This window comes from Artemia sp. Qi Xiang Cuo, chromosome 15 (assembly GCF_049724085.1).
Source record: "Artemia sp. Qi Xiang Cuo chromosome 15, ASM4972408v1, whole genome shotgun sequence".
NCBI classification, from domain to species: Eukaryota; Metazoa; Arthropoda; class Branchiopoda; order Anostraca; family Artemiidae; genus Artemia; species Artemia sp. Qi Xiang Cuo.
In genome coordinates this window covers 15680168-15702934 of record NC_142808.1, presented here as the reverse complement: position 1 = coordinate 15702934, position 22767 = coordinate 15680168, and the positions used below count along the sequence as shown (strand labels likewise).

The following is a 22767-nucleotide window of genomic DNA, read 5'->3' as shown; positions in this document are numbered from 1 at the left end:
GTCATCAAGGTTATTAGAATTATCAAGGTCTGACCAACTTTCACTGGTCAGCCATGATCCATATGAAAAAAGGCCTGTGTCACTGAGGGGACGGCAAACCCCAATGGAGGTAGTAAAGGAATGTTCATTGGCTGAAGAGGGAGAAAAAAGAAGACAATAGTGGTAACTGCCTCCTAATGGTGGTCGCGCCCGCGGGGAGTTGTAATACTTACTCATGTTTGAACAAATAACATCCAGAGAGGTGTTACCTTTTGTTGTAGATATTTTAACCAGTTGTTTAATATTAAGAGAGGTGCAGATAGAGTCCATCTTCAGGTCATTCGCATCATCAAGTAAGCAAATACCAGCGTTCGGATACTTCGATAACACAAAGTCAGCACTTGTAAAAAATTGTTGTATAAATTTGCGTTTCTGGTCAATACTTTGGTTAGGGGAATGATAAAAGACGGCGGTTACAATTAAATTGAAAGGGTGGGGAAGTACTTTTGGTCTAAGGCTCAGCCATAGAATTTCATCATAATCTGATAAGTTGGGGGTGGTGATTAGTTTAGGTTGGAGGTTATCTCGGATAAAAAATAATATACCACCCCCTTTTTACCGCGAGGGTGATCGGGAGGGTGACGTTTTATAAACTGAGTATAATTGCTGATTTTTAGGAAATCTGGGTTCCGGGACTGAACCTCTGTCACAGCAATACTATTAATTTTATGAATTTCAGAGATACCCTCGAATTCGGTAATTTTATCAAAATAATATCAAGATGATGGTGAGGGAGGGCAGTATGGTGGGGGTTGTCTTGAGAGGGGAGGAGTTGGGTTTGTTTCGGCAAATAACAGGTGGAGTCCAGAACTGGTCGGTAACATCTTGGACACACGGAGAAGAACGGAGTCGAAATGAAGTGGGTTTTTGGGAGGAATATGAGTGAGGGGGGGGGGAGTTTGAGGATGGTCCGAATTGAGTAAAGTGATTGTGGGGGTTGTACTGACTTGGCACGCGTAAGTACTTGGGGTCGGAGGATTGTTTTGAGGGATGGAGTCCTGAGGTATACTGCTCTGTATCGGGTATGCAAGGGGATAAGACTGAAAGTCTAATGGAACACGAACCCTCTCCCACGGGGAGGGGGGGGTCGTGAATACTTGCGGCGTCACCCTAAAAAACGTTGGGTTTTAAACCTGCGCTCCAATCCTGAAGATGAGTGAGCAAAAGTACACGACTTATCAATACAAGATAAAACAGAACACAGATCAACATGGTCAAAAATAGACTTATCAGACACACAGACTCCCGAAATAAAATGACGAAAAATACGTAGAAACTTGCATTGTTTGCAAAACTTGCATAAACCACTATCAAAATGCTTGCTGATCACATTTTCCTTTCTGCTTATTTTTGTATTTATTTCCCTTTTATCCATTACTTTCGTAATTTTTTCAAAAATAATAACAATGTCATCGTCTGGTAATGACTTTTCCATAACCTTGTTAATCCCTTTGTTTAGTTCATTATCGTCTGGTAATTTATGCAAAAAACCGGAAGTCACTGGACTATTCGCGAACTCAAGGGCGTCATCAGTAGTCATACTAAGTCCTCTTGTAATTTGATGATTTTCGATTTAAGGGTCACTTGATTGTTTTCTAGATTGCAGAGTTCATCTTCCATAAGTAGGTGGTGGGAATTATGGGAGTTGATATTTTCACTTAATTTTTTAATTTCCAGATCATGTTCGTAGAGTATATCGTTATTAATTTTTTGGTCATTGAGAAAAATGTCAACTTGTTTTTTTAAATCTTCTATGGCTACTTCATGGTCTGAATTCTTCTCTAACTGGGAACTGTATTTAGCTCGGAGATCAGCCAGCTGTTTTATATGTTTAACACAGTCAACACAAGGGGGTACTTGGGAAGCTTGATTTTTGAAACTGATTTTGGGGTTGTAGGTTTTGTGGCAGACTTGGGTGTAGAGCGTGGTTTAGAGCCAGGGGGGAGAGAAAGTGGCGTTAAAGGTGGTTCAGGGTCATCATTCAAAGAACGGGGGACTGGCAGTTTAACCATAACCACTCACCACATTGTTTCCTCTCCTCAATAGAAATACCTGCACACTTTGGATGAAACCACTGTTGACACCGACTGCACTGTTCCACTAGCGGCACGAAGTTTGAACTCTGGGCATGTGAATTTCATTGGCCTTGACATAATAAATCTAGTTAATATAGCTCGAAACTGGTCAATGACTGAAATTTGGATTATTTTAACTTCCAAAACGGGTTTCAAAAATTTAACCCAGCATAGGTGTTAACAGGTCAAATGCCAGAAAGAGACTGAGGAACTGGAGATGAGCATGGCTGGTATCCATGAGATGGAGAGGAGCATGGGTACCAGCATTAGCTGGTACCCATGTAATATATTGCATAGAGACATGCTACAGGAAACTAGATAAATGGGTATCTGTCAATAGAGAATTGGATTGCAAATTGTGATTTGTCATTGCATTTACAGTATTTAAACTATTGTTTTTTTGGGTTAGGAGCGGAAAAGGTACCTAGGTTAGGTTATGTATTTAGTATATATTATGTTTTATCCCCACCCCCCTAATGTGCAAATATATACCTCAAATTTGTTTCTAAACTATTATATTTTCATTATCTTTTGTTTTATTTCTTTAGCGTTAACCAAACTTGACTTCTTGCATTGGTACCAGCTAATGCACTGCACTATTTATAAGTTTGGGGGTAGGGAAACTTGCTAGTAATAGGACATCCTGTGTCTTCCAGTATCATTGATGGTGGTTAGTCCTCTGTGGTGTCCCAAATGGTGCACCCTGGTTTGTTGAGCCACTCCCTGTCCACTTGAATACATCCCCACTGTTAGAGGTCATTGTTTTTTCACTAAGGGAGTTCCACAAGCTCACAACTGAAATCACTAGTACTGCGAAGTACTTGATTTTCAATTCAAAATCAATGGACTCGGTGATAGGGAAAGAGAGGAATATGTGACATTTTGGGGGCATCTCTCCCAGAGTTGGGCAAGTTGGGTCAGGCAAGTGACCCAAAACTTGAAAAATTTGTGAAAAACCGAAATTTACTCAGATTGCAGTATTACTGAAATGTTTTGACTCAGTAGACATCAGATGCTTTACTTAGTCTCGGCATAATGTTCTTTTTAGACTTAACTTCTTACATATATCAGCTTCAACCTCAAAACAAATAAAGGACTTTACAAAAGTACTTCAGGTTACTTATTCTACTACTTAAAACAAGCTGTTATTATACTAAATAGGTTACCAATATGTTGTGAACTAATTCGGATTTTTTTTTATCACAACAGTTTTGCCATCACATATCAGTTGGACCATTGGTACTTGTATGATATATGCCATGCATCTCAATAAGTGAAGTTAGTTAATCCTAATAAAATCTACCCAAGTATTATAAAAATATAATACTTAGAAACAAATTCGGGCTATATATTTGCACATTAGAGGGGGATAAAAACACAGAGGAGGGTATATTTGCACATTCGAGGGGTAAAGTACAGTGGATCTGCATGCATAATGTCTTTGCTACAATTATTCTGATATTATGAAGTAAGAATGGTTTTCTGACCACACTATCCAAATACTTTACCCCCATCCCCCTGATGTAAGTCTGATTGATGCTTATTTATACCTATATACAATTATGTTTGATCTTTGTACAGATTTTGTTACAGAGAAAGTAGGCCATATAAACATAGTAGATTGCTGAGATATGCGGTCTTTTGAATGTTCTCGGTTTTATGTAATATTTTTCAAACATGATGATTTGTTTTGTTTTTTTAAATGTTTGGTTCTGTCATCTCCTTGCTTCTCAAATTCTCTGTTGTCAGATGACGTTGATTTTTAATGTAAGTATGTGTCTATGGTGTACATATGATTTTTACAGATTTTAAGGGGAAATGACACCAGAACACAAAATGAGTTGGTTTTGAGCTATAATTATGATACAACCTTTTTAAAAAAAATGATATTAGCTTACTTTAAAAATTGTGAACCTACTAATTTTGCATGAATCTTGTAGTGTCCAAATCAAATTTGGTAGGTGGATAAAGTTGAATTCCAGCTATTGAATGCTAGTGTAATTGTTATATTAAAATGAAACATTTAAACCATGCCACAGTGAAAAATAACATCAAAGCATGTACAGGTAATGAAAATTTAAAGTATTGTGTTTTAGATTAATACACACCTTAGTTTCTTTATTCTTGATGTTTAATTACTGACTTGTCTTTTCCAGTTCCATTATCCATTCCATTAGTCAACATATACAATCATGGGAGAAGAAAAGATTCACATTAACATTGTCGTCATTTGTCACGTAGATTCTGGTAAATCCACAACAACTGGGCACTTGATCTACAAATGTGGGGGTATTGACAAGAGAACCATTGAAAAGTTTGAAAAGGAAGCCCAAGAAGTAAGTTACTAAACTTATCTGTGAATTTTTATTTAATAAATTTCTCTTTCTAGGGGTCATGAAGGAAGCATCTATTGTATTAGTGTTGATTTTTCTGCGTATTTTATTCTGACTGTCCAAGAATCTCACAATATATTTTTCTGTGAAATACAAGGCAGTTTTTGTTTGTACTTTCAGCTTCTTAAATCAAAATTGATATTGCTTGGCAATAAAAACCCCGAAAATAAATACAGATCATTACAATGGCTTAACGTTGTTTTTTTACTTCAGTTTTTTTTTTCAAGGCCTTTGTAGCATAATGCTTTTTTGATATTATTGCTTTTTGAATGACTTGAAATTGTAAAGCCTAAATAAATAATGCTCTTATAAATAAAAATTAGATACAAATGTATGTTTTGTTTGTAAGCCCAATTGCAGTAAAGAGAACTGCTAGTAATACCAGAGATTCCTCTTTCAATGTGTTCTTAAATAAGAAATACGTCTTTTAAGAGCTTCTTTTTTTCATTATTTATAGCCAAATAAGTATTTGTCTTCTGACTGCCTTCCAAAACATGAAAATTAAATGATCAAATCCCCCCTCCCCCCTCAATTCTGATAAATAAAGTTTATGTATGGTATGGTGGGGGTTTATTCAGAAAATCTAAAACATTAATAAGGAAAATTACCCCTCGTCCCAAGTTTGATGAATTGACACCACTGCACTTACTTCTTTGTAATCTCTATTCTTCTATTGTGTATTAATCTCTATCCTCCTATCGTGAAATCCAAACTTCTAGTACAAGTAAATGCTTCTCTTTACTTAGGTTTGAAAAAAAAATCTTGCTCAAAAGGTAACTTAGATTTAGAATGCCTCTTTAATGAAATTTGTTCTTGAAAAAGTTCATTAGTTTAATCTTGGTAGTAATGTTTATGGTTTTTAGGAAGGATTTGCTAGAGTAACTGCTCCTCGAGATTCCACTTCCCTTTCCAGCCTTATAAAAGCAAATAAATGACCACTAGTTGCAAAAGAAAATAAAAACTATGTTCTCACACATCTCAGTATAATATCATCATGATTAGGTAGGTCTATTAAACTAGCCTACAATGCTCAACAATTCTCTACAAGGTTCATGCTTATCTCAAGCAATGATGGTACAATCTTCATTAAGCTCTAGGTGTCCACTCTTTCCCATTCTAAAATTGAGCAATTTATAATGTTTATAACTTCTTATGCAAACTCTTTACTTCATGAATTGTGTAAACTTGGAATCACTTCTGGAAGTTAATTCTGTTGATAATTTTGTTTTCCTTTTGAGTTTGAATTACTATTAGCACAAGATGCTTTATGCTTATATTATGTTACCATGGTTTTTGATAATTATAAGTAATTAACAATTGTTGACTAACTTTGACTGCTGATTCATTCCCGTTTCTTTTGTTTGCCTTTCTTACCGTTTTTCATTTATTTTTCTTAAGATGGGCAAAGGCTCCTTCAAATATGCCTGGGTGTTGGACAAACTTAAAGTTGAGCGTGAGCGTGGTATCACAATCGACATTGCCCTTTGGAAATTCGAAACTGCTAAGCACTATGTTACAATTATTGATGCTCCAGGTCATCGTGATTTTATCAAGAACATGATTACTGGCACATCCCAGGTTGGTACCATTGTTTTTTCATAATCTATTGTTGTTTAGTGGATCAGTTAGTGATCAGGAATAAGTATCAAACAGTTCGTGGTAACGAACTGTAAGTAAGGAGCGACCCGGCTCAATGGTAACCGAAACTCTAAAAAACGGGATTTTGATACCAATAGATACATCAAAAGAATCAGATTTTAATTCTGATTTCAAATATATAAGTTTCATCAAGTTTAATCTTACCCATCAAAAGTTACGTGCCTGAGAAAATTTGGCTGATTTTCAAAAAAAGGGGGAAAGACCCACTAAAATTTATAGAACCTTAATGAAAATCACACCATCATATTCAGCGTATCAGAGAACCCTACTGTAGAGGTTTCAAGCTCCTATCTACAAAAATGTGGAATTTACATTTTTTGCCAGAAGAAAGATCACGGATGGGTGTTTATTTGTTTTTTTTTTTTTTGTTTGTTTGTTTTTTGTTTTTTTTTTTCCCAGGGGTGATCATATCGACCTAGTAGTCCTAGAATATCGTGAGAGGGCTCATTGGAACGGAAATTAAAAGTTAGAGTGTCCTTTTTAAGTGACCAAAAAAAATGGAGGGCAACTAGGCCCCCTCCCACGCTAATTTTTTTCCCAAAGTCACCCAATCAAAATTTTGAGATAGCCATTTTGTTCAGCATGGTCGAAAATATGATAAAAATGTCTTTTAGGATGACTTGATCCCCCAAAGTCCCCAGGGGGTGGGCTGAAAGTTATGAACTTTACTCAATGTTAACATATAGTATTGGTTATTGGGAAGTATACAGACTTTTTCAGAGGAGATTTTTTTCTGGTAGGTGGGGAAGGAGAGGGCCGGGGGCTATATGGAAGGATCTTTCCATGAAGGAATTTTTCATGGGGGAAGGGACATTGCTATGAAGGGGGCGCCGGATTTCCCAGCATTATTAAAGAAAAAGATCAGGAATTAAATAAAAAAAACAAGTTTTTCAACTGATCAACTGATTGTGATTAAGAGGTTATTTTTAAAGAACTGGAAAAAAAATTCGAACTATAGTTTAAAGAGCAGGGTATTGACTAGGGGGCGAACCCCCTAATATACGTGTTAAAAATTTATGAATATAGAAGTTCGTTACGTAAGTTAATTCTAGGTCACGTATATTTATTACTAATAAAAACGTTCGTAAATAAAATTAAACAAGTTTCGAGAAAGCCATTTAACCAAATATAATATGCAAATTTTGTTTTAATTATTCATGTACGGTGAGCCAAAATCAAAACCTGCATTAATTCAAAAACGTTCAAAAATTAAATAAAAAAAACAAGTTTTTTAAACTGAAATTAAGGAACGACGTTAAAACTTAAAACGAACAGAAATTATTCCGTATATGAAGGGGGCTGTCCCCTCCTCAACGCCTCGCTCTTTACGCTAAAGTTTGACTTTCTCACAACTCTATTTTTTTAAACAATAAAAAAAAATTAGCGTAAAGAGCGAGGCGTTGAGGAGGGGACAGCCCCCTTCATATACGGAATAATTTCTGTTCGTTTTAAGTTTTAACGTCGTTCCTTACTTTCAGTTTAAAAAACTTGTTTTTTTTATTTAATTTTAAAAAGATTGTTACAGAACCTAATGAAACCTCTCGGATGCCAGACCATTGTTCTTTATTTTATTTATATTTGCTGTCTAAGTGCATAACATGGCATTTGCCTAGTGACTCAAATCGCTTAACGTTTACTGACCTAATAGTTTTACTTTTCAGCTAAAGATTGTGATAGTTTTTTTTTTTCGTTGTCTTTTTTTTGTGTTTCTGGGGGACAATGATGTAACTTCAAATAGACCCCGGCGCCGCGCCGATGAGGGAAGACCGGCGGTGGCGGGGCAAAAAACAGCACGCCGCGCCGCCGGTAAGACGCCGGCGGGATCACTGTTGACCACAAACATTAATGTTTTCATCAGTCTTTCTCAAATCCCAGCTTAAATCCGCAACAGATTCGAGCCTACTCATGGGTTAGAAATTTCACAAGTCGCTGGCTGGAAACTGGTCTTCTTCATTATTCATCAAGAGAAGTAGCAATCGGGTAGAAACGAAATGGCTGCGACGTTTCAGAACACCTGCATAATACAAGTAGTTGAAGTATCTATTAGCTATTTATTCTTAACATAAATAATTATCAAAATTATTATTTTTTTTCATCTATCATTACTGCATATAAAACTTCAAATACCGTATCACAAAATTCGTCAGTTATCTGGGTAAAAACTTGGAATATAACTTTGAACTTAGAAGCTTAATTTTTTCATAATGCCCTTTGCCTATATATATCTGTTTTGTCACCTTTAATGCGGTTGAAATGGGCGACTTTGATATTGATTGTTTTTTTTGCTCTTTTGGATTCCTAAGAAGCCTTCTTGTATTAAAAACTTGCTTTTAATTACAATTTAAAAAAATAGCTTTTAAAGTTTTTTTTTGCTTCTTTATAGAATATATGTCATGTATGCTAAGGCTGAACTGCTGCTTTTTTATTGGTTTTGGCTGCTCTTTTGGATATTATTCATTTTTTCTTTTGGGGATTCATTCCAAATTATAAACTGATAAATACCTAATCAGTCAAATTATAAACTGTATCTAAAAGGAGTAAATTTATCAAATTGAAAAATACATGATGAACACTTCACATGAGCACACTTCAATTACAATGACCCAAAAAACACTTAATAGTTTATTTGGTATGAAGAAAAATAAAGTGCCAGCTATTTTCTTAGGTAAAAATGAAAAGCTCATCCGTTTTAAGTGTAATTAAATGAAATAATATGCAGACTGAAGTAGCTCCAGGAAGATGTTGAAATGTTCATCCTAGTCACTTTTAATCCAAGCAAAATGTTAGGACACTTAGTATCAGTTATTGAGTTTAAGCTTTGATTTCCAAATGCTCACAAGAATTACCAAATTTAAGAAAGTCGCAACAATAAGTCACTTGTGGTCAAAATACTTAGACTCCTCTTTGATCCCCACCCAGTCTCAAAGCTTCTGCTATGGTCATTTCCATGGAAATTTCCAAAGTTTCTTTTTAAAATAGCTTTCAAGCGTAGTTAGGGGTCTTTAGACTTTTTTGCTTTTCTTCAAAGCTTTGAAAAGTGTTATAATATTCCAAATGTTACATTTGTGCATATTTTTGGTAATCATTTCTGGGGTGATCGAATTTTCTAAACCACTGTAGATACGTAATAACGTTGCAATATCTAGTACCCTGAGGTCAAAAGACTGTCAAAGACTCCTCCTTGAACCTCCCAAATTGAAAGCTTTTATTATGACCTGGCCTTTTAATGTAACTTGGGCACTGGACCAAGGGCGCCATTGTTACTCGGGCGCAACGTTAGGTGGGGATGTCGGTATCGCTTTCGTCACACCAATTCGTTTTAGTGTGAATCTACCTGGTACACATGACTGAATGTTTTCAAAGTAAACCCGTTTCATCAACAGGAAACAAAACGGATTGGACGCATATGTCCCTTTCCCTTTGGACGATAAAATCAAGCAAGTTCTGCATCAAGTATAACTCACTAAAATATTCTTAATTTTGTCAACTTTTTGGCATCCCTGCTTTCAATAAAAAAATCAAGGTACTATCACTTAAATATAATAACTCACTATGCGCCCCTGCTGGATACCATCTTGATAGGATACCGTCTTTTCTTTAAATAAAAAAAAAAAATAACTTATTGGCACCCCTTGTTAAAAAAAATAGGGGTATTATAATTTAAATATTTTAGCAAAATTCCCCCCCCCCCTCTGGATACCACCTTGATAGGATGCCGTCTCTGCTTTAATTAAAAAAAAATGAACTTTTTGGGATCCCTGCTTTCAATAAATAAAATCTCGAGCTATTATAATTTAAATATACTAGTTCCCTACCCCCCCCCCTCTCTCTGGATACCACCTTGATAGGATACCGTCTCAGCTTTCATTAGAAAAATAATTTACTGAATAATTAACAAGGTCACTATATGTGGTCTGTCTCCACTTTAAATGAAAAAATAATTATCTTTTTGTCATCCCTGCTTTCAATAAAAAAAATGAGGTATCATTTAAAAATGACACCCCCCTATTCCCCTCCCCTATAGGCAATAATTTACATTTTATTTATGAATCATATTTTTGGGGTAACTTCCGGTTCAATCTTTAATTCCCCAACCTTGTACATAGCTTAGTCTATAGCTAAATTTTGTCTCAACCGAAGGCTTTTTTTTGGGGGGGGGGGGGGTAAAAATGTTCCATAAAGAAGATTGTATTTTATATAAGGTGTTCAATAATTGAGTATTAAACATTAAGAAAATCTTATCTAAAAACAGCAAAAAAAAATCTGCAAACTCACAATTCAGGTGTAGAAACAATCTGTCGGCTGTCAATTTCAAAATCCAACAAAAGGCTGAAGCTGTATAGTAGTGAATGCGTTCTATAATTCTATTTAACTTGAAAATAAAATTCTTGACTACGAATGATGTAAGAAATAGCGATTTGGAAATTGCATTCAAAATGATTTAAACTCATTTCATAAAGACGATACTTTTTTTGTCAACATTTGAAGAAGTGTGTATATTGCAATGTTTGCATTTGCATATTGCATCTGTTTGGTTTTTATGTAAAGTAACAACAGAGACAAAAATTAATGAACAAGAGAGCAGTGAGGAATGATGGTATACAAAGTAATATTTGGCAGGGAAAGTCACTGGTGATAAATCGCTAGAGGTGGCACCGTGATTGCGTGATTTTCGGGGATTCGGGGAGCCAAATTTTATTTGGGCGTGACGCAAAGATTTTCGGGGAAATACCCGAAAATTCCGGGATAGTGCAAGCTCTGCTTGATTTCTAATCGGGAAAATCGAAATACTAAACCCCACGAAAAGGAAAAGCTCCGACTTTGCGGTTGACGCAATAAAGATAAAGATTTGCCGTAAAAATAATTTAAAGTCGACGGAACGCCGGCGGCGGAGTGCCTGCGGCGCGCCGGCGGCGTTCCGACACGTCGGCGGCGTTCGACCGGGCCTCACGTCGGCGGCGTTCGGTCGATCCGCCGGCGTGGCGCCGGGGTCTACCTTCAAATACAACTACAATCAATGAAATTTAGGGGACAAAGGGTATTTTAGTTTATCTGAAGTATTTATGGAAGCTTGATGACCAGCTCAAGGTGATAATTAGTAAAGGGTTAGCCCCACCAACTTCCTTTATTATTGACTGCTTAAAGTGGGTGGTATTTTTTCAACGGTTCTAGGTGTTTACCGACACCCCCCCCCCCCCCCGTGGAAGTTAAGGCTTTCCAAATTTGAGGATTTTATTTGATTTTTTTCCCGTAGGGGGAATGAATTTTTGGGTACTAAAATTCGAGAACACCATTTTTTTTTCGTTGATTCAGAAATAAATTTGGGCTATATCTTTGCATGTGAGGGGGAGGGGGGGTTAAGCGCATCGGGTGTGCACGCAAAATGTGTGGTACAATTATTCTGCATATTAGATAGAGAAGTGTATTTTAAAGCCAAATATAGGGCCATGAACATAGTAAAATAATATAAACGAAAGGCAATAAACTTTATAAGTGATAATCATGAAACACTACATTAACCTAATATAGTACTTGAAACTTGGTCATTGAAAAAAAAATTACACTTGGAAATAACACTTAAATTAAACATAACATTTACTTTATACTTTTTTTTTTTTTTTTTTTTTAGTTGACAAAATTTCCAGATACCTCGCTATTCTTATATATTTTTTAGTGGCCATATAGTTTAATTCTACCGATAAGATAGTTTTCCTGAAGCTTTTGTAAAATAAAAAGTTATTTTGAAACTTCTGCAGCAGAAAATTTTAAAGGTCCAAGGGAGTTTTAGATTACGTTTTATTGTTGATAATAATGTTGACTTATAAGCTGCCTAAATAAAATTTTCAGTCGGGTAATGAAGTTCTATTGATAAAATTTACTTTGTATATAAACATTAACAGTAATTAATATTAATATTGAAAAGGATTAATAGCATTAATTTGTGCGATGCTACATTAATTGGAAATTATTAATTTTAATTGATTGGAAAATATTAATTTTCAGGCTGATTGTGCTGTCCTCATTGTTGCTGCTGGTGTTGGTGAATTCGAAGCCGGTATCTCTAAGAACGGTCAGACACGTGAACATGCTCTCTTTGCCCACACCCTTGGTGTGAAACAACTTATTGTTGGTGTTAACAAGATGGATTCTACTGAACCCCCTTTCAGTGAGGCTCGTTTTGAGGAAATCAAAAAGGAAGTCTCGGCTTACGTCAAGAAAATTGGTTACAATCCATCTGCTGTTGCTTTTGTACCAATTTCTGGATGGCATGGTGATAACATGCTGGAGTCCTCTGACCGGCTTCCATGGTACAAGGGATGGAGTGTTGAGCGTAAAGAGGGTAAAGCTGACGGTAAGACCCTTTTGGATGCTCTTGATGCAATCCTGCCTCCAAGTCGCCCAACTGAGAAGCCCCTTCTAACCACTGAAGTCAAATCGGTCGAAATGCACCACGAATCCCTTGAACAGGCATCTCCAGGTGACAACGTTGGTTTCAATGTCAAAAACGTTTCTGTTAAAGAACTCCGTCGTGGCTACGTCGCCTCAGATTCAAAGAACAATCGAGCCAGAGGCTCTCAAGATTTCGTTGCTCAGGTATCTATTTTGCCTCTTTTTTTCTGTGCTTCAACTTTCTAGATTTTCTTAAAATATTTATACTTTAGTGATTGGAGACACATTAAATTATCCTTTATACAAAAAGAATAGCCTAACGATAACCGCTTCAATAAGAGGTTTTCAATCTATATTTTTATTTCAGCTCCCTTTAAACTATTAGTTAATATGGCGGCCTTCAAAATAAAACAAAAGCAGAAATTTTTTCAGGCAAATTCTTGCAAAGAAGATGAATATCAATTTTATGTGTCTCTTAATGAGATGGCTGTGTTTGCCTTTTAGTGCAAGTTTTATTGAATCTCGGCGTCAGTGACGAGGTTCTTTTGTACACCAAATGATCACGATATTTTCAGCTCGTCCAGGAAATCCTATTTTGTATAAATAAGATGTTGCGAACGGAAGCAATCCTTAAAATTTGTTTCAGACTAAACATTAAGCATTTTCTCTTTACTTATTAATTCAAATTCGTCATTTTCCTTGTCGATAAATAGATCCTGTTTCCATATATATTTTGTAAATGAAGATTATAAACCAATTCTAAAAATTAGTTTCAAGTGTTCAGTAAATTCATTTTTGATTGCTTCAATTTTACCTTGGATAAATAAATTTATAGGTTGAAAATTGTCACTCATTTTTCTCCAACTTTGTCTCCCCTTATCCTATTTTTTACGAATGCTTTCACTATCTTTTTTAATCGATGGATGTATTTTGGCTCTGCAAAAGTTTATTTTAAAAAACTGAATTTTCTAGTATTTCCGCCAAATGTGTAAGTGGATTTGAGTTTTAGTTTGTGATTCCTCTTTAAGTTAAGGTACCCTCCAAATCACTGCACGAGATAGCCAGCATACTTCACAATAGCACTAAAGGGAGGTGTAAGTAGCTCTCATGTCTTGAAACAGCTTTTCAAATAACCTAACTTTTAATTGGCTGTTTTTACACTCATTTTTTATACAAAAGAGTTGCTCTATGGAGTACGTGTTTGTTTAGAGAACATCAGATGTTTTCGTTTTAATTAATGTCTAAGGTGTAAGTTTAAGTGTCCTGACTGCAACGTTTGCATACAGCCCAGTGCAAATATTCAACAATATGCCGTTTTCAATGAAAATGTTGATTACATTATAAATTTCACTGAATGTGTCTGACAAGCGAATTTAGCGTATTTCCCCAGGGATATTATTCAATTTTATCAATTATTTTTATTGCCTCCCTCCCCACCCCTCAAAACACTTCCTGTGTTCCTGATCTATAATAAATGTGGGACCCAGATTTGCTTTGTAAATGGCCTGGTTTTTGTGGTTTGATTATAGACAATAGAATATTCAGCTCTGAAGAATTCGGCTTATCGAGTTCTCTTAGAAGTATCTGCGCATTTTAAAATTAAATAGCTCTTATGTTGTATTCCTTTGTATTGCTTCACATAACCGCTGATAAAAATGCCCATTAATACAGTCACTAGTATATGGCATGCGTTTTAATAATAATAATAATATACTGCAATATAAAGGCTTTCGCCTCTAAAAATTTACTTTCACTTAAAAAACTTAACAATACTATTCTTGAAAGAGTAGGTAGTCAGCCATAATCACTTGGAGGTGGTTGTTCCGTTCCTTGGGTACTCGTTTTGATAAGGCCCACCTAACTTCTTTGTTGAAAATGTTTTAGCTCAAAGTTATGTCCTCGCAAAAGTTTCTACCAACAAGTCCACCACCTTCGAAGGCTTGCTCATGATGGATTCACAGTGGCTGGTTAATTTTAGCCACAGTTTATATAATTATCCAGCGAGTTTACCGCAGATGATTTCTGGCTCTTCATTCCCGGTGTGAACAAAAAGCTCCTCCCACTTATTTGTACACTTATTTGTGAGCCGGCCAGGTGGTTTTGTCAGTACTTGTTCCGTAGGTGATTATTCTTTGTCTACCCGTGAAAAGATCTAATACCGCTTATGTTTATACGTTCTCTGGAGCACTCGCACCTCGGTCCAGGTTTTTATAATGGGTGAGATAGTGAAAGATCATACTGCTAATTAAATAAACTGTGATTTTTGCTCACCGTCTATTATTAACTTATAGTTTTGACACCGGTTTCTTAACTGAAGGAGCTTTGAATGAGACACAATCGAAGGTTTTACTAACATCAAAGTATACCACGTCGACCTTTATGCCGTTGTTGAGTTTTAGTCTCCAAGTGTTTGTAACTAGAAGTAACTGGGATTCAGCTAACCTATGTCTTGGGAATCCAAACTGCCTTTTGTGATAACTTATCGGTTACAGGGTATTCTTGTAATCTGTCTGCTATGATGGACTATGATTTTACAACTCTTGCCTCATACGTCCGAGTCTCAAACGTTAATGCCTATTTATGCCTATTAAAAGCTTTTAGTTAGTGCCTATTTAAAGCTTTGAAGGAAGAACGTGATCATTTGTAGATCTTCAGTCTTCAACAACAGGTCATAATATTGTGGGTATGGCCATATTTCCTTATGGTTATTTTGAATTTTCCCTTTTTCTTTCAAAGGTGGTAAACTAAATTGAAAGTCGTATTTTCCTTTCTTACTTCAATAATCTAAAGTATATTTTTCCATCAATACTTTTCAAATTTTTTAAGTCCAATATTGCAGTAATTAACTTAATCACATTTTTCTTCTAGGCTATTGTCCTGAATCACCCTGGTCAAATCTCAAACGGTTACACTCCTGTCTTGGACTGCCACACAACTCACATTGCTTGCGAGTTTTCTGAGATTAAAGAGAAATGTGACAGACGTACTGGAAAAACAACTGAAGCTGAACCAAAATTTATCAAGTCAGGTGACGCTGCCATGATCACTTTGTTACCTTCCAAGCCATTGTGTGTTGAAGATACACCTCTCGGTAAGATACTTTCTGATATTAGCCATGTAATTAATCGAATTAGTTGGTGATTTTTAGCCTGACTTATTAGGTAATGACGTGATAAAAGTAGTTCTAGTCTTTCAAATAAACGATGACCTTTATTATTCATAATTTGGAAATAGTAACTGCAATTCAGTCAGACGCCTTACTGAATTGCAGAAGTTGTCTAACATGCCTTCTTAATAATTTGTAATATTATATAATCTTCAACGGCTGGTTTGAGTACTCTTTTAATGAAAAAAATTATTTGCAAGTTTTTCATGCATATAGCAAAAGCATTCAATTAACAGTAAAGTACTTCATGATTAAAATAGAACCCATAATTTTTGTCAAATTTAATTATTTAAATTTTTCATAGGACTGACAAAAAATGACTTCTTTTTGTGGTTATCAAATGCTGCTCACAGAACGGGGAGAAATTGTCCATACGTGAAGGAGCTGCCCCCTTAAATCTCTTTTGTATATTTTAGTATTGAGGCAAATAGTATAGGTCATTTACAAGGGGGAAAATTGCTGCTAGTGACCAACACCATCTAGCATTTGACGTTTCTTGGTATTTTTTTAAACTTTGTAGCTATGTCTTTTTCTAGAACTTCATCTAGGCACTTATTGCTGCCATAAGTTGTTATTAACATTACTTACCTTATTATTTAATAGAAAAATGGGCCAAAAATCCCAAATGTTAGATGGTGTTGACTTCATTTGTGTGCACAAGCGCCGGTTATAATTCTTATTACACAAATTATTTGTCAGTCAAATAATCAGATAATTTTAAAATTAAATTTTTTTAAGATGCCAATTTGAAAAAGTCCCAAACTGTATCTGGATAGGGCTTGGAGGAAAAAGTTCGAACTAGCGCTGATTATTCGACTCAATTTTTTTCTTCTTTGCTTGCTGTTCTAATTTACAATGCCTTAATTTACGGTTTGATCTGATGTTAAAGTAATTTTGCAGAGTTTAAGCTTAAATTGAAAGCAAGCTTTTCGCGGTTTCGGTAGTATAGAAGTTTTGAAAGTTCATTCAGTAGCTAAAAGATAAGCATACTGTTGGACTTACCATCCAGCACTACATATAGTGTAATCCTTACCTTTAAATTGCGTCCCAGCCTCCCGAATGGCTGAATTAAAAAAAAGTTTCAGATTTGGTTTTCTTTTTGTTTTAATTGATATTGTGAACCAATCGTTGACAACCTATTCCCCCCCCCCCCCCTAAACAGTGGTGGATCCTGGATCTGCCACTGTGTGCATCCTGGATGTTTAAGTAGCATATCTGCCATACCTTGGGAGTTGCAATTGGATGAAGTTGAAACTTTCATGTACTCTTTGGGAAATGGTGGGACAATGGGATTTCAAATTTGTATTGGGGGAAGGCAAAGGGATTAATAATTTTTGTCTCTGATCCACAAAATGTTTTGCTCTGTAAACTGTGGGATATATAATTAATGCCCAAGTAGAAAGGCTAATTGAAAGACACTGTGTGTTGCCAGGTTATTAATATGGTATGTCTGCAACATCTAGACAAATAATTGGAAATCAAATTGAAACTTTCAGGGGGAGCTAGGGGGAATAGCTAGCCTGTAGTTTATATGAGAATTGCTGATTAGCACTTCAACAAGTGAGGACATTAGATTTATTTTGCAGTAAAATGCTTGGATGGAGTGTTGGATTGGACCTTAGAGGTCTGTAGGATTAGAAAAAGTAAAATAAGAAGTGTAAATTCAATAAAAGCCAAAAATTAAAAGAATTAAAACCAAATACCTAACAACCTTGAAAGCGAGTTATTCGCCAATATCCGCGATTTGAACAAAATCCAAAAACATATGAACTGCCATCGACGGATACTAGCGAAGAACTGACAAAGAAAAGGAACTAATTCATTCGCTCTTAAAACAACGAACCAGCAATTAAATAAGTTGGAGAGCTATGTCATTTGATTTCGGATTTTAATTCATGCATTTCTTACAGACACCCTTTGAGACCTAAGGGTTTGTTCACGTGTTTGATTAGATGACTGGGAAAGTGGTTCAAGATTTATTTCAGGGATTACTAAAGTATCGGCTTCCTTTTTGAGAAAACCGAAATATGACTCGTTTATTCTTAAATCACCCGAATCTCTGATTAAAGCTAGACCTAAATGTTGGTATTTATAAATTTCAACAGCTTTTCTGTAGTGCTGGACAATACCTTTGTCATGCGAAATCAGACTAGCTTGATTAAACAAAATAGTATGGTCTGGTTTTTCAAAAATGCGCTCTGCAAGGGCTTACAACAGAGCAAAATCAGGTTCTGTCGAAAGGATTGAAATTTTCTATAACCCCTTCGAAAATACTTTATAGTGAAATTATCGCGAACACACACACACACATATATATATATATATATATATATATATATATATATATATATATATATATATATATATATATATATATATATCTAAGGAATAGTTTTTATCTTATAATTTAAACTGGAAAAATACCTGTACATTTAAAAATTAGCTCTACTTTTTGTTAGGTTTTTGAAACCTGATACGGTACTGAAACACCAAAGTGCTATATAAAATTAAACTAAATGGTTCCAGCAAGAGAAGACGAGAAGAAGATAAAATCTCGAAAAATACGTTATTATGTAGTTTTGTCCTTCTGTTGTATATGTATTATTTATTGTGTGAGCCACGGCTTAATTTCTATTTAAAAAAAATCTACTGCAAAATTCACCGGGTAAAGAAAAAGCAAATGGAGAACTTGTATACTCCATTTCTGCATGCATATACCTTTTTACTCATAGTATAGCAATAGCTATTCAGCCCAAATTAAAAAGAAATGCTGTTATGATGTATTTTATTCTTGGGGTGTGTGGGAATTCCTTGTCTTTTTTTGTCATCACCAATTCCTCTGTTGTCTTGGGAGTGCTTTTAATGGGTGCTTCAGTGGGGTTCTGAGATGCTTTGTACCACAAATGATCGATCTGTGTTTTGTTGATAGACAGGCTGAAACTTACAAATTTATTGCACAAATTATCTTATAATTAGGGTCTACTGCGCTTAGTTTTGCTTTATATTTTTTTTTGCAATATGTATTGCTAGTAGATATATTTTCTTTTCTTACCGTTCTACAAATTTGCTCGGGGCTTCTCCATTCTATAATCTTCGCATTTGTCAAAAACCCAATTTGGGTTTGTGATCGCAACTGCTCAATCAAAGTTGAGGAAAGGGTTAGACTAGGCTATTATTTTTTACTGAAGAGATTATGTAAAAAAAAAAATGAAAGAACTAAGAAGAAAATTTGAGAAGAAAACGGTTTTAATTGTATTTTTCGTGTTATCAGCATTCTTATGCTGATATGAACCTATGAACCTAACCCTATGAACATTAATGCACCAAAATCTACCCCCCTTTCACTCAAAGACAGACTAGTTAAGATGTAAAAAATTATGTATGGAGAATGCCCTGACAAACAAGTAAACTCCCCCAGATTCTTATCATTTCCAAATTTATCATTTAGTATCATTAAATTTTCATACCCACAAGATTCTAATAACTTTTTACCCTAGTTATTTCTATGATGGGTGTGGTCCATACTTGTCCTCTGTGTGAGAGTCATAACAATATCTTCTAAATTAACAATGAATATATTATCATGAACGGAACCCAAAACCGGTAAAATTCCTACACATGCTCCTGTAAAAGCAAAAAAAGTCTCCCAGAAAACAAAAACTATGATTCAGAAACTTCCTTGAAAAATTATGTTTTTATGTTCTAAAATTGACCATGTATCCTCTTCTGAAAAAGAGCTTGTTTCTGGGGGAATATAAACAGCACAAAAAAACTGGGATGCAATCAAAACACACTCTAAGCCAAACCAAGTTATAAGATTTACTTTTCAATCTATATATACTTTTAGTCACACTAAAATTCATGGAAATTAACTTTGCTACTCTGCCATAGGTTCTTCCATTTTGATTGGTTTCTACGCACTCTGTAATGCTTGTATTCCTTAAACCCTTTTGGTTCTTTTAGCCATGTTTCAACTAAGCTTGCCAAATCAATATTTCCCTTTTTTCTGTTCCCATTTTTTACTGCTTGCCCCTAGGTAGTTCCAATGCATTATTGTGAAGTTTGTTTTATATCCATGACCAAACTTATCTTATGTATCTACTGCCAAACAACTACCCGAATCTTAGCCCTCAGTTTGCACTTTTGTCCCTGACCCAGTTGGTTGATTGAGTTGCATATAATTGTTATGTTCCTATTCTAATCCTTTTTTCCTCCACCTCCTCACCACCTCCTCTTTACATAGAGTTTCACTTGCAATTTTTTTGTGAGGTATCAGCATGTCCAAAATCCGATGTATTAAGCTGGGGGTATTGATCTTGTTACCCAAATACCTACTGGCTTGATGCCATTTTCAATTAAAACTTTCTTCCTCATTAAAAGCTTTTTTCTTGCTTCTCTCTCTGTCTGCAGAGCATCATCAGTTATAAAAACCTTTGCAAAAATTACTTCTTTTTTGTTTTTTAATCTTTTTGCGTTATTCTAAATCTTGGTTCTTGTTTCCAAATTTTCTATTTCCATAACCATAAATTTCTATTCTTTATTTATATATTTTACACCATATCTGAAGCCATGGGCGATATCCAAAACATTTGTTTTTAAATTCTCAAATCCCGTTTTTACTTCTTTTTCATTGTTCACTCCCATGATCAAAATATTAATGCTCTTTTGTTTTTCCCTACTTTCTACTTTCATTAGCCTTTCCTTTACTCCAGTCAACTCTTTACAATTTGACAATATCTTACTGCGTGATGAATATTGTACTCTTTACAGTATTTGTCTATTTTCAATTTCACTCTTTCTCAACACTAATACTGCCATCTCTTTATAGGACCCGTCCAGGACACAGATAGAAGGACCGATGATGACACTTTTGAAGCTGGTCAAGTCACTGATAGAAGGACCAATGACGACACTATGGAAGCTATTCAAGTCACTGATAGAAGGACCGTTGATGACATGGAAGCTGGTGAAGTCACTGATAGTGATAGTGATAGTGATATATTTAATTAACAAAAAGTTTAACTACAAAAATCAATATGATTCACCCAAAACCAAACGGTTGACGTGGGGTGAAACAAGCAAAAAAAAAAAAAAAAAAAAAAAAAAAAAAAATAATACATACATGTAACATCATTCAAATACACTATAATAAGAAAGAAAGATAAAAAGAGACAAAAGAAAAGAAAGGAAAAATAAATAAAGAATAATAATAATAGTACAGGGACAGCAACTACATACCATATTCATGTTGTGGGGTCGCACTCACAAACCAACAAACAATTACAACTTAATTTAAATTAAATCAAATCAAGTCACCTCCAAAACAAACAAAACTAAAAATCATACTTACTTAATAATTTTTCTTTCAATTTTGCTTTAAAACCACTAAAATTTTCTAGTTTCTTCATATCATTATCCAAATTATTCCATAAATTTATACCCTTTATAACAAAAGAAAACATGGACCTGGCAGACACTATAGGTGGAGTATAATAATCATTTTTACCCCTAGTATTTTGGTTATGTATATTCCATCGGCTGTAAAACCAACCATTAAAGCACTCTGGCAGCTGCTTCATATTGTACCTATGCATAAATACTAATATATAAAAATGATGAAGACCTGCCGCTGGCAGTATCCTAAAATCCCTATAGACTTCTCAAACCGAGTCTCTTTCTTATTTTACTGATAATACTCTAATAGACTTATTTTGGATAATTCGCACAGGACTAACAATTGAAGAAAATGTACCCATGTATACAGAAGAACAATACAAAATAAAGGGATGGATTAACGAAAAATAGAGAAGCCAAAGTATACTAGTTGGAAACATATTTTTAAGTTTACGAATTATCCCCAAATTACGCGAGAGATTACGGGATGAAGTTTCAATATGGGATCGGAAACTGAGAGTCTCATCTATAATAATGCCCAGATACTTTACTGCCTTTTGACGAGCAATCATGCCATCTTCATATGCTGTATCCATGGATAATAATTCGATGTCCTCGAAAATATAAGAAAATTACTCTTAGAGGGGTTCACCTTTAGCTGATTCACTCTCAGCCACCTTGAAACCTCATTTAGCGATTCTTTTACACTCTCTAGGAGCAATCTCTCTGACTTTTCGATTATCACTAAAGAAGTATCATCAGCAAACATAGGCACTGTAGCCGCGCTATCCTTTTTGACGATCTCACTCATTCTTGTTTCCAGTTTACTAACAGACTGTGGAAGATCATTCACAAAGATTGAAAATAATAAGGGTCCAAGTACCGAACCCTGTGGAACTCCACACTCAATACAATTTTCATGAGAATCCATATTACAAATTTGAACATATTGTTTTCTACAAGACAAAAAAGAACGTAAAAAAGAAAGAGCTGGACCCCAAATCCCATAAATTTCACACTTCATTAACAGAATATCATGACTGACTATATCAAAAGCCTTTACAATATCTAAAAATACAGTTGCCACTTTATACCCATTATCCAGCGCCATATTAATAATGCTAGTCAAATATATGTTTGCTTGCTCAGTAGTGCAATCTTGACGGAATCCAAAATGTGTGGGAGTAAATATTCTCTGATCTTCCAGATATTGATACATTCTGACCGAAAAGCATTTTTCTAGTATCCTAGACATAATGGTTAAAATCGAAATTGGTCTATAATTTTCAACAGCACCAGTATTCCCTCCTTTATGTATTGGTATTACTTTCGCTGATTTAAAACAACTCGGAAACACTCCCTCTTTTAGACACTGATTAATTAATGAAACAAAAGTTTGAGCAATCACATCCCAAAGTATTTTTATTACTCTAATTGAAACAATATCAGAGCCAGAATTGGTACCTTTCATACCATAAACAATGTTTCTAACTTCAGATTCTTTAACTGGGAGTAGATTTAAAGATATTTCCAACTCCTTATGATGGTAATTTTGAAAAGCCTGGTCGCCTGGTTTGCTTATAATCGACTCTTTCACTCTCCTTCCAACTGTCGAAAAATGGTTAGCAAATTCTTCACAAATTTCCTCTGG

The 22767-nt window shown here is 35.1% G+C and overlaps 1 protein-coding gene across 1 annotated transcript; it reads left to right on the top strand.

Annotated features, from left to right (window-relative positions):
- Window positions 1-4268: 4268 nt before the first annotated feature.
- LOC148943375 (elongation factor 1-alpha-like) lies at window positions 4269-21633 on the top strand. The gene is made up of 6 exons (XM_089101114.1): window positions 4269-4450; window positions 5906-6085; window positions 12170-12760; window positions 15425-15647; window positions 20551-20715; window positions 21566-21633. The coding sequence occupies exons 1-6, from the start codon at window positions 4307-4309 to the stop codon at window positions 21631-21633; spliced, it is 1371 nt and encodes a 456-aa protein (XP_088957240.1). The 5' UTR covers window positions 4269-4306.
- The last annotated feature ends 1134 nt before the right edge of the window (window positions 21634-22767 follow it).

Bases quoted from the DNA above. Each gene is read 5' to 3' on its own strand.
- LOC148943375 (XM_089101114.1), top strand. From the start codon at position 4,307: ATGGGAGAAGAAAAGATTCACATTAACATTGTCGTCATTTGTCACGTA. The intron at 4,451-5,905 runs GTAAGTTACTAA...ATTTTTCTTAAG, and splicing joins TTGAAAAGGAAGCCCAAGAA to ATGGGCAAAGGCTCCTTCAA. The intron at 6,086-12,169 runs GTTGGTACCATT...ATTAATTTTCAG, and splicing joins TGATTACTGGCACATCCCAG to GCTGATTGTGCTGTCCTCAT.